This window comes from Aptenodytes forsteri, unplaced genomic scaffold (assembly GCF_000699145.1).
Source record: "Aptenodytes forsteri isolate BGI_AS27 unplaced genomic scaffold, ASM69914v1 Scaffold169, whole genome shotgun sequence".
NCBI classification, from domain to species: Eukaryota; Metazoa; Chordata; class Aves; order Sphenisciformes; family Spheniscidae; genus Aptenodytes; species Aptenodytes forsteri.
In genome coordinates, this window is record NW_008796115.1 from 717,985 (window position 1) to 731,175 (window position 13,191).

The 13,191-nt window shown below is 42.6% G+C and overlaps 1 protein-coding gene across 1 annotated transcript in view; it reads right to left on the reverse strand.

The window, feature by feature from the left end:
* Positions 1–3,419: 3,419 nt before the first annotated feature.
* Positions 3,420–13,191, reverse strand: part of ROR2 (receptor tyrosine kinase like orphan receptor 2) — a 60,808-nt gene continuing 51,036 nt past the window's right edge. The window contains exons 5-8 of the mRNA XM_009287197.1: positions 12,344–12,658; positions 10,318–10,563; positions 8,444–8,646; positions 3,420–6,745 (exon numbers count right to left, since the gene is read on the reverse strand). Of these exons, the coding sequence (XP_009285472.1) occupies positions 5,303–6,745; positions 8,444–8,646; positions 10,318–10,563; positions 12,344–12,658 (2,207 nt within the window). The 3' untranslated portion in view covers positions 3,420–5,302. The remainder of the gene's footprint in view (positions 6,746–8,443; positions 8,647–10,317; positions 10,564–12,343; positions 12,659–13,191) is intronic.

Consider the following 13,191-nt stretch of genomic DNA (forward strand, 5'->3'; position numbering starts at 1 on the left):
CTCCTATGAAGAAAGGCTGAGAGAGTTGGGGTTGTTCAGCCTGGAGAAGAGAGGGCTTCGGGAAGACCTTATTGCAGCCTATCAGTATTTAAAGGGGGCTTATCAAAAAGATGGCAGCAAACTTTTTAGCAGGGCCTGTTGGGACAGGACAAGGGGGAATGGCTTTAAACTAAAGGGGGGTAGATTTAGACTAGATATAAGGAAGAAGTTTTTTATGCTGAGGGTGGTGAAACACTGGAAGAGGTTGCCCAGAGAGGTGGTGGATGCCCCACCCCTGGAAACATTCAAGGTCAGGTTGGACGGGGCTCTGAGCAACCTGATCTAGTTGAAGATGTCCCTGCCCACGGCAGGGAGGTTGGATTAGATGACCTTTAGAAGTCCCTCCCAACCCAAACTGTTCTATGATTCTATGATTCTAAGCTGGGCAAAACTGAAAGATTATACAAGATCACTTCTGAAAAAATGAGAACAAAATTCAGTTTTCTAATAAGATGGAACTAAACCTCATTCACTGAACCATGTCATTGTTCATGCTGTATGCCACTACTCTTCTGATCTTCTAATACCCCTTTCCCAGTGTCTGAGAAAATGCCCAAAACTTCCTGCCATTCCACTAACACTTCGTAGATTTATTTATAGATCAGTAACATACATTGTTCCTTACAATATTAATTTAGTCCCTTTCCTCAAATAGAGAATGGCTTTGCTAGTGGATTTTTTCTTCATATTTTGGGGAACTGAAATGCTGTTTTTGAGAACAGTTTGCAGTAGAGTTTGCCTGTCTAGAAATAGAGTTACTGTGTACGCAGGTTCAAACTATGACTTAAAAACAGTAAAGCATGGCTTTATTTGAAGAGGCAACTGTACTTGTAGCTGGGTGTTTCATCCTTATTTTTGTTTTGGCAAACACCTCAAGGTCTGACATCTTTTGAGAGCGCTCCAACTCAACAAGTGTCCCTGAGCTCTCTCCCAGAAAGCATCAGACCTCTTCCCTTCATTCACACACAGCCAAAGTGAGATGATTTCTCTGAACACAGAAGCAAGTGACATCTAATGAACTCCTTAGATAGTAAGTGAGAAACAAATTCAAATTCATATCTCTAATAAAAGTTTGAGGTACTGTTACTGTAAAGTAATTTCCCTTTGACTTACTACGATGTTTGTAGCCATGGCAGATACAGGAAGCAAAGGATTCATATCTTCACAGGGAGCATGTCCTTCTGGATCAGCCTTTAGGGAAATCATTAGATGAAACTGAGATTAGTGACATTTAGATGAAGGTGAAGGAATGAAGCTGATATCAAAGCTTGTAATAATAAGGCCTATTTGTACTTATCAGCACTGTGGGTGAATCCTCTGTTCTTACACAGCTGTTTATATTGCACTGTTTAGTCTTCCCTATAGTCCCAATGGGTAAAACAGAAACCCTGCAATAACCCACATCTTGGACAATATCAGAATGGGATTCAGATCGGTATTCTTGCCAGGCTGCATTAGCATGGTGGAGGTGTGCACATCTACAGTCACTTAGTTTCCCCGCTCAGACTACAAACCATCCCCAATCTTCCCTGCCCTGTGATTGTAAATCCATTCCCCATCTACCCCACATGCTTTTGCAAACTGGGACCTACACTTGTTTTCAGGCACAGGCAGATGCCTAGCTGACCAACAGATGCCTAGTTGGATCCTATAGACCTTTGGGTCTTTATGCTCTGGGACACATGAACCCTAAGAAAGTCCTGTCATGGGTCAAGACTTTGCCTTGGCACTTGTGACTGTGCTACACCCGAAGCTGTCCTGCCTTGTATTTCAGCTTCTCCCTCCTCGCCTCTTCCTCACCAGGACTCATGAATACAGGCAGTGCAGACCTTCAGGCTTGCTGATGCTGGGCTGATCTCCAGCCCTGCCAGGGACCTGTTCAGCACAGGGGTGTTTTGCTCTGCCCCGAGTTGAATCCCAGGAGCATTTTCACGTTCTGCAGGTATAGGCTGCACATAAGAAAAGGGGCTGATGCTACCAGGGCTCCTTTCACCTCTTTCTCCAACAGCTCTTTCTTCACAACAGTCTGAGCCAAGATCAGACACCTGCACCACATCAGAGAGCTGGGCTTGAGTGAGGACAGCTAAACCAGTTGGGTTGGGCAGGGGGAGGGCATGCACCAGGTACAGTGTCATATACCACCAGAGATGGGGAAGAGGCAGTCTCTGTGAGCCACAGCCTCCTGCCTCATCAGTGGGCTGCTGTGGACTCTACCAATGCTCTATCCACTTTTCCCGAGGTCAGTCCCTGTCTTCTTAGCAAGGTCATAATGGTTGAAGCGGAGTAGGGAACTAGCAAGAGGCAAGAGAAAACTTTTGAAACATCCCACAGCCTTCTCAAAAACACCTTGCCCTCTCCTGGCCATCCAGACATATATTTGTTGCCTAGAAAAGTTGTTCTGCCACCAGGACAAACTGGTCCAGCTTTGCTTGCCCCGGCAGGAAGAAGTAACTTTGCATGCCCTAGTGAGCAGCATTGTGCTGGCTTTGCTGGGCCCCAGCCCCAACCCTTCCCTCCCCTGTTCCCACCTTACCACCTTGTCCCATCCACTTACCGCCACATCCCTTCCCTGCTCTTCCTTTGCCTTTCTTCCAAATCTTGAGGAGGAAAGGCAGATCCTGACTCTGGCTGGGTCTTCGCAGCAGACATCACAGGGAGAATAGCCTGGGGAGTTGCAGAGCAACAAGTTACTGCCAATCTATATGACTTACAGTAGCCACTAACGTATTGGTAGTAGTAACCACTTGTGCAGAGGTGCTCACCTGAGCCACAGATGAGATGTTTGCATGCCATCATGGTTCTGAACGTGGCAGCTCAGGGAAGTGCATCCACATCAACAGAGGGGACAAAACCCCTCTGCAGTACTGTGTGTTTCACCAAGGCTGGCCTAGAGAATTGTATACCGCTCCTCTGCTGTCACTCTGAGAGCACATCCACATCTTAGTGGGGATGGGGAAGTCAGTATAGGAGTCTGTCCTATTTTTTCTGACTATACTGATTAATAGGCTTGAATTTATGAGGCTTGAAGAAGGGAATCAGGAGTTTCCCAAACTGCACTCAAAGCACCCAAAGTTGTAATGCTCTTCGACTGTCAGAAATGGGCTGAACTTCAGACAGTGCTGTACAGAAGCTTCCATTGACTGCCACTCGTTCATTTATTATATCTCTTCTCTCACTGATGCATCTGTGGTGTAACTGGACCACTTACTTACTCTCCATTTTGCAGGCAGTAAGTTAGCAAAGGAAGCCAATATAGTTGATTAATGAAGTTCATTAATCTGAGAACATGAAACCTAGAAGCAACAAAGAACTTAAAGTAAATAAACTTCACATTTTTTTATTTATTTATCCTTTATTTAGTAATAGCACCCAAAGCTGCATTATATTAACACAAGTAATAAAGCTTTCATATTTTATTCCTACCAGTGCATTTCCAAATCCAGGTGAAATGCTGGAAATAAGTAATGCTGCCATACCATGAACACAGGGCGCAGATCACAATGATACACGACTTACAAGTGAATCCCAATGTAATAAAATAAAAAGTTGTAGTTTAGGTATGAAACCTGTAACCTAAGGAACTGTGGCCATTTCTATTTCCACAAAGTACCATAACAAAACAGCGGCTGGGGGGAATAAAAAAAAAAAAAAATTAATCATACTTTTTGCATCACTTTATTGAATACTCCATGTTGGATGTACCACTTATAGCTATAGTGTGTGTTGGCTACAATGCTACAATGAGAATGTGTATTGCTTGTAATACAGAAAGGGTCATGAAATGTATGGACCTGTCTGCATGTTTAGCAAAATGAAACAGCAATACAATAAAACTGCACCACATGTGAATATTGTAAATGGTTAAGTTATAAAGTCATTCATTCAAAAATCCAAATATTTCAATGAAAAAAGTATATAAAATGTAGTAAAACATAAATTACATTTAAAGGTCTGTACATGATTCATCCTGCAAATAGAAGCACAAAACCAGCACTTTGTACAGTATTGCTTATTTTGGTCTTCTAAAGTTCAAAGATTCATTTTCACTAAAGAGGCAGGAAAAAACATGGTTTCACATGCAATCCAGCAGTAATTGCGGTAAATCAAGTAAGTCTATAACCCCTCACAAAACCCAACACTTTTACAATGTAGGAACATAGATGTGGAGCCCTTTTCTATACTTGATAACCAATATGCAATTAAAGTTGGATTGTTAAGTTAGTGCACACCTACAATATCCCCTACAATATCCCCATTTTTGGTTAACAGTGTATTAAGGCTGCTTGCTGCTGAAAATACACAGCAGAGAAGGAATACTTTCATCCACAAATGCAGTCAGACGATCTCATTTGGAAGCTTCTGTCACAGTCATTCATTGGGAATGATGAAAGAAAGCCATCCTCTCTCCTCTCATGCTATTCCACAGGATGTTGTGGATGCTATAAGTTTATGTGGGTTCAAAATCATTTGGATAAATTCATGGTAGAAAATTCCATCGAGGGCTATTAAACAGAAAAAATTCCACTTCTGGCTTGGGAAGTCCCTAAGCCACAAATTGCTGGAGGCTGGGGAAATACCCTGGGGAAATTCTACAAGGGAAATTGACCTTGCAGTCTTCCCTGGGCAGACATTATCGATGGCCTTTCGAGACATGCTACTGGGCTGGACAGACACATGGTCTGACTCAGCACAGCCAATTTTATGTTGTTTCCCTACTTTTCTGGTTATCATAATACAAACACGGATCAGTATTCTCAACTTGTTATTTTTTCAGACTCAAAAAGCAAACAACAATCTCGTGTCCATTGTATCAAAGAGATAAATACTATAAACTAAGCTGTCCATCACATCCAGGGCACTTCTTTATGCTCAGAGCAATTCTGCAACCATAGCTGGATTCCTTTTTGTGTTATTGGTTTAAGCATAATTCACTAACATTACACTCACATATCATGATATACATGATGTGCAATGCTACTCTGCAATACGTTGCACAGCAACAGTACATAACTGAAAAGCAGCTTCCCTCAAGAACTGTAGGACAGTAAAAAAGATTAAACCCGGCAATTCTATACCATCATATTTGCAAAATCTGATGGTGGCAATGGTCAATAAACCCGGTATATCATTACTGCTGCGCTTTACATGGGTGTAGGTTTTTTGTTTCTTTTAGTCAGATCAAAACCACTGCTATTAAGCCTAAGGATCTACAGTCTCCATGCATGGAAGTGATGTGAAATTCTTAGAAATGAGGCCAAATTCCTTAGGCTTCTGATTGAATTTCTGCTTCGTCCATCTGAAGTGTGTCATTATCGCCCAGCAATTCTGTTTCAGGCACAGAGCCCTCCTCTTCCTCCTCCTCCTGGACGGGATTCTGGGTGATGTCTTCTGTTCCATTGTGCGTGTCATCCGTGCCCTCCGAGAGCAGAGCAGCCCTGTCGGCCACTGATGCGTTGGAAGGCGCCGTTGTTACGTAGCCTGTGCTGGTGGATCCGCTCCCACTGTGGTGGGAGCCTGGTTTGGGAATGATCTGGGGAGGCATTTGCTGAGGAGCCATTTGCATTGGAATTTGGACGGGGTAAAAATTTGGCAAGTAAGCACCATAGGCAGGCATTGGCTGGTAACCATTGACTGGAATGTAGAGCTGAGGAGGTGGGACCATGGGTCTCATCTGCCCTTTCATTTGTATGAACTGCGGTTGAGGGAAAGCTGGAGTTTTCTGCTTTGGTCCAATGTACCTAGCATTGCTGACGTTGCTAACAGGGCTTGTGCTGAGAGAACTTGTTTGCGTGGTGTTGCTTGCCCCAGAGGTTTGCGCTGAGCTGTTGTAATTAGAAAGGTTTCCCCATGTTCTTAGTCTGTTGTGTATATCTTTAAATCTTGGTCTTCTGTTGGGAAATTCATTCCAACACTCCAACATCAAAGTGTATATCCATGTGGGGCAGTCATCAGGACATGGCAAAACCTGTCGGTTCCTGATCATCTCGATGACATCCTGGTTAGAGTAACCACAGTAAGGCTGCAGGCCATAGCTGAAAACTTCCCACAACACAACTCCGTATGACCATATATCCGAATCAATAGAAAACTTGCCATACATAATAGCCTCAGGGGACATCCACCGGATAGGAAGAAGGGAATTTCCCATCAGTTTGTAGTAATCAGCAGCGTAAACTTCCCTGAAAAGGCCTAAATCAGATATTTTCACATTCAGTTTATCAAACACCAGTATATTTCTAGTGGCCAAGTCCTTGTGGACAACATGGTGGCTTGAAAGATACTCCATTCCTGCAGCTATCTGAGTCACGATGTGGAAAAAATCTGCTGGTTCCAGAGTAGATTTTACTGTCTTGTCATCATCAGTGCTGCCAACATCCGAATGGGGAGATCTCATCACCAAGAACTCATGGAGGTCACTGTGGGAACAGTAACTAAAAATCATGCTTATGGGTTGTTCCTTGGTCACTATACCCAGCAAACAAACAATGTTTGGGTGCTGTAATCGTGATCTCATCATTGCCTCATGTTTGAATTCTTCCCGAAGAGCCAGTTCTGCTTTGTCTTTAAGTGTCTTGATAGCAACAGCTTGTGTCTGTTCACCTGGTGCTGTACCAAAGAGATGCCCCTTGTAGACTTTGCCAAATCTCTCCTCTCCTAGTTCCTCCATAAACCGCACAGTGGACAGATTGATTTCTTTAAGTTTAGCCTGAAATGAAGTAAAGAAAGTAAGTCAGTAAAAAAATCACAATGTTTTCTAAATAACAGAATCTCTTATTAAAGAAAAGTTCCCAGTGGTTAGATGCTCCAAATGGAAGATAAATTGGGCCAAAATCACTTTTCAGCTTTTTGCATATTCACATCAGTATATTGATTTTACAGTTAACCTTGAAATGAGTTATACTATTATCAGAAGTGTAAATTGAATTATGCTGCAAGATTATGAGTATAATTATTTTTACAAAGGAGCGACCATATTTCCTGCAAGCTAAATGAATAATTGGTTCAGAGTAAATCTGGCAAACGACGACGTCTATTAACTGCAGCTGCACTTGCCCTACAGATCCGCCCAGAGGTGCCCACTGGAGATCTGTCAGAAAAGCTGTGGGCACTGGCTGAGGAGGTGGCAGCCTCGGGGTGAACTGAAACATCCCTTCCAGCAGAAGGAGGAACAAAACCTCTCTCTTTCGGTTCTGCAGTAGCAGATATGCCCTTTCTCCTCCGTTGCACTACAGGAACGGCCCCTGACTGTGGGTAGCAGTACACAGTACCCCTGCTGACAAACCTCATGCTAGCTCTGATGAAGAGGGGAGTGGAAGAGGAGCGGAAGGAAGAAAGACATTCTCTCTGGTACATCAAGGAAAAGGTGGCAAAGCCAAGAGTGAGAAATCCCCAGAGCCTCCCTCCTGCAGCTGGTAGGGAAAGCAATGGAGTTTGTGATGGTGATCTAATGGGTCCATTCTGACCAGCATGGGCTGGAGGAGCCCCCAGCCGAGCCAGATGTGGCTGGCACAGCTTCACACACAGGGCACTGCTGCAGGAGGGAGCCAGGGCAGGCTGGAAAGAGGCTTTAACAGGTGATTTGGGAACAAGCTCTGATTTTAGTGGCCAACAGACTGTGGACTGGACCAGACAGTTTCCAGCAAAGCCCAGACTCAGCCATAAAACCTCTCCCTTATCACACAAAATCAATGCAATTTGTTACAATTGGTAATATCCCACAAATATTCTACCGTTTCCTGAACAGATGTTGCCAATTGTTCCAAATTGAGCATTGTTTTTTAGAGCTTGCATCTTGTAAATGCTGTGATTAAAAATTCAACATTAGCTCTGAACAGGATTTTAGCACAGAGATCAGTTAGTTGACCCAGAAAATCATATGCAGGAGCTGAGATCTGTAGACAGAAGTTCAAAGCCATTTTTGTTTCACCATCCTTTGTGATACACAGCCTTAGAAACATGTTGCACCCTGGCTCAGCTCACTGCTCGGTCGTGGTTTAGAATACCAGCAGACTGAGCTGACAGATTAGACAAGAAACCCCACCGTGCATCCTGCTTTAAACAAGCAAACCGGCCGCGTCATTACCAGGAGCGAAAATGAGCTGCAGGCTGAAGACTGGATCAGAAATAACAGCATTTCCAGTCACTGAGACAACAGGCAGAATGGGGATTGACAGGTAAGGGCAAATGTCATAAAATACGTTGTCCTGAAAGCTGTTGTCCGAGGCCAGGATTTCTAGATACAGCTAGCAAGCGCAAGACCTGGTTTTCACTGAAGCAGATGGCCAGTACAGTATGAAAATTAGGTCCCTTACAATATGGCTCAATTTGAACACCGACAACCTGAGACACTGAAAATCACGACACTTTGGAAATACGTGGCCTAAGCAAATTCTGGAAAAAATACCTGTTTGTGTTGATTAATGAGTGGCATTTCCATGTCCTGGCTAGGAGATGCCATCAGCTGGCGGCGCTGTGGTGTGGCAGCAGATGCCTTCTGCTTGTTTCTGCACATACAGACCAGGAAGAAAAGGCAGGCGATAACCAGAGGAATGGCTATGCTGGGAACTAGGATGTAGAGGATTCCCATTTTACTGTTGTCACGTGGACCTGTCAGGCACAGAAATGTTCATTGTTTACAGTAAGTGTTTTTAATGCATTAAAAATGCAGTAAAGAAAAAACAAAACCCTACGGTATGATTATTATTACTATATTTTAAACAAAAAGTAAACTCCTGTAGCTTGAAAACAGAAGTCATATTACCCTCTCCCCCTTCTTCATAATTTTCCATTAAATATTTCAAAGAAGTTTGAATGGACATAGCAACTAGCAGTATGACAACAAACTAGGAGCCCCACATTTAATGTTTTGACTGTAACAGTATGTGGTTTATTTCACTTTATTTTTGAGGCTTCTGGTTGTGGAAACTGCAGAACATAGACCAGAGTATCATTGCATTATCTTGTTCAGGGGATAAAAAAACAAGTGACTAGTCTTCGTCACAGTACATAAAGCAGTGAACTCAATGTGATAAACCACAGTACACCATTGCAGTCTGGCCTTCTCGCCCAACTTCAGCCATTTCATCAGCACTTTGCCGACTTTTTACCTCCACTAGTACTACTTCTGTCCAGAAGAAAATAAATCTCACTTCTCACTGACAGAGATATTATTTGTTCTTTACTTAATAGAATTAAAGTGCTTTTATGTTACAGCAAGACAGACATGAAAAAGCCATCAACACACTTAATAAGACTGTTTTGGAACCTTCCTAAAATGCTTTTTTCTTGATACTTAGAGACTCTAGGAAAGCATAGTGATGTCCAAAACACTCATTGGAACTGCCTGGGATTTTTTCTGCAATCCTTGGTTTTGCTATTTGTGGCTACTGCTTTCACCACAACTACATCCCAGTGTTATCTTTACACCATGTTACATGCAACGTAGAAATTTATTATAAATGTCAAATCATGTTACTGTAAAAAAGTGAAGTAACTAAGAAATTTCGTATCAATTTTGAGTGCTCTTAAATATCCAGGCAATCTGTAACAAAACCATTTTTATGGCTTCCATGATACATCTGTTGCTGCAGGAAACATGCTTTTCTTCCTAATGAAGTACAGTGTTAAGTTGCTTTGTCGTGTCCAAAGACTGTTACCACTGTAACAGCTCTAGAGTGAAGGCTGTACCAATACAGGGAAGTGAGTGGGACAGTATTAAGCTGTGAGAGCTGTGCTTTTTATTTTTGCTATCAGTTGTGCAGTACAGAGCCACTAGCAGATAGTGTAGGACTTTTCTGGTAAGATCATCTGTTTTATGACATCTCTGCTTCTGCACTTCACACTGTTTCCTTCCAACCAAGCATGGTGCTATATCTCCCTCTACAGGGTCTGAAAATTCTTGCTGCCTGCAAGATGCCATACAGAACAAAAGCAATATACCATTGAGTAGTGTGAGCAAACCAAACACATACAGGTGATAAGTATGTCAAGTCTGGCATTTGACAAGTTAGAATACAAACTGCAGCAGTATTGTTAATTATTATCTCAGCTTAAGTACCTAATACGTAATTAAAAAGTGTCACAATATCTCAGTTACAAGCTCTGATCTCCAGAAAATATTAAACGCCTACAACACAAAACAAGGGTGCTGCATTACAGCAAGTGAAACATTTGAAAGCATAACCCTCTTAAGTGAATTGTACCTGTAAAAATAAGGAACATTCAAAATTACACAGGATTCAGGACAGTAGTAGGGGAAAAAAGAAAGAGAATACATACTACAAGAAGGTATGTCACACAGTTCCATGCGTACGTTTTTATTCTTTGTAAAACACCAGGGCCCATCCATCTGACCTCCAGGATTTCGGCAATACGCATGTCCTCCACCTAGCTCTGGAAACTGTGTGCTTGTCAGATCATGGCTGTGGGGACTCTGGGAGTCCCAGAGTTGGCAAGTGTGGCCAGACTTGGTAATGCTGACCGTCCCTCTGTAGTCTGCTCCAGAACCGTTGTAGCACTGATGATCTGCAACAAAGGGTTTGGCAAAACATTGCAAATAACAAAACAATCAAGGGCCAGCAAGACCAAAAGAGTTGAAGTGCATAGACCATGTATGCAAAAAGTACTTGAATTTAGGTACTTCAGCATTTAAATGAAAGCTTTGGGTTTTGAAATTTCAGTTCTGCAAGTATCTATACTCTTACACCCAGTTATTTCTGGATTCTGTCCTGGGGCGTCTCAGCTCTATGGCTATACACACCAACATTTGGTAACCCTGAATGCAAGTTGATACTAAGGAGCATGTATGGACCTTTAGATACAGGACAAGATAAGCTAAACTAAATTAGAGATATGAGTTTCACTTCAGGAAAAGTCTTCAGATGCCAACAGTGTAAATTTCCCGCCACTTTTATTTCTCATAATCTTCCTGTCTTCCTCACACTGCTCACTTCCTAGAGAAATTAGTGCTGCACTTTCTAATGCCTCTTGCCAATTTTTCCTCCTTTTCTTCTTTAGAAAGAAGGGATTCAGGCTTTTCTTCTCTTTAGATACATCACCTCATATCTGCTGAACTCCTATATTTATTCTCTCTCTGTTTTGCTGCTATCCTCTCTTCATACTTTTTGAGTGTTTGTCTTCCATATCTATCACCTGAACTGAATCATGCATTTTTCTATATGTTTGCAACATTACCTTCCCCATTTTTCCAAGTCCCCCTCCCCAGCCCTCAGGAATCCAGCTCTCTCAAAGCCCTTCCTCCAAAACCCCCAGGGTACTCATGCCGCAGCTGTTCCACCAGAGGAGCACCGCTAGCTCTGAAGATCACGGATGACTTTTGCCAGACTTTTTGTTGTTTTTATTCTCATTCCTTTTCCTTGATACCTCTTCGCTGGCTGATTTCTCTCTGTCATCATTTTCTCAGTTATTTTTGCTTCTCAGCTACACTAGATTATTGCCTTACTAGCACACAGCTAGTCTTCCATGCCCACCATTATGCCATGACCCCTGCTCCTAACTGTGAGCTCAGACAATGGATATTCAGAATAATCTTATCACACTTTGAACTTTAAACATCTTTAGTCTCTTGGAGCTTCCTTGTTGAACATTGTAGGGGGTGGTGATTAATTGCTAGGAAACAGAGTAGGCAGAAAAATTGTCAGCACATAATTACTGACAATGGAACAGCCCTTCTACTCCTGGATGCAAATATAAATTCACAGAAGCAAGATCAATGTTTTCACCCATACTGTGTGGGTGAAGAAAGACAATTACACTCCATGCTCGATTTACAGGATTAATATTCTTGTGGATTTCCACATAGAAAGAATGAACATTAAATGTTTAATTTTTTAACAGTTTTTTCCAGTGAAGCTTCCACAGCCTATTTCAGGTTTATTGATAGGTAAACAGAACTCACAAATAGCTGTGTGGGGGGACTCGTCCAGAAAGGCAAGGACTGAGCCAGAGGTGGGGCAGGCATGTGGGAAGGGAAGCCTGCAACGCACCGCTGCCCCTCACAAATCTGAGTCAAATCAGTTGTGTGAACGCAGAGTTTTATAGCCCATGCTGGTTGATATAACCCTTTTGAGCACTAAGCAGCATCCTTTAAACTTCCTCACCATCCTAACTATACCTTACAACAGTGCAAGATTATGGTCAGTATTAACATGATAAAAAGTAGTAGCATCCAGTATAGCAGTACTTTCTTTACAAAAAGAGTGACTTATAAAATATTGTCTCTCAGACCCAACCTGAGGAAGCAACAAACCCTGCTTTTACCCAGTGATGAAACACACAGACTTACATCGGCTGAGTCTCTCCACGGGGATCCCGATCCTTATGCAGTTGGCAGCTTCCAAGGTGTCAGGTCGTGGGAGATCCTCACACTTAGGCAACTGTAGCTGCATCAAGATGAGGGGGTTTGACCTAGCGATGTTGTACTCCTGCCTACAGAGATCATTCTCCAGAACTTCACATTCATCCCGGCATAGCTCCCGTGGCTTAGGGGTCCGAGAGCGCTCGTCACATAGGGGAAACACAAAGTGGCAGAAGGATGGTATAGCGAACTGTGAGCACTGATCAGACAAATGCGTGGAAGTGCCAATCATGGTAAATGCAGCTGGAAAGGAACAAAAATACTCTTTAAGTATTAATTCACGAAAAGCATGAGAAACAACATAATTTTCATGTCATTTGCCTTTTACAGCTTTCATCTTTTCTTGAGGGTCTGAAAGCCTCAGCAGGGGGGGAGCAGCTGAGGCTGCGGGGAAATGAGGTCATTTCTGCTGTAAAGGAGAGTTGACAAATGCAGAAAGCAAACCCAGCATCCCAGTGTCCCTCTGACGTCTGCACAGAGCTTGTAGAACCTCAGTTCTTAGGAAGTTACCCGAGTGACTAGCATTGAGCAAACTGTTGGCGCCTGACTAATTTTAACTTGAAAGGATAAAGAGCAAAGGCAAGATACACCTGCCAGGATGCTGACATGTATTTTCAAAGTTCTTAATTAGGTAAAATCTGAATGAGGATCACCTAGCTCCTGTAGACATTTTGATAAATAAACAAGACAAGTGTTTTTCAAGTCTTGACAGGCAAAAGGAAGTGTGCCATTGGTATTTGGGGAGATATTGCTATTAATAGACATGAGAAGCCTAA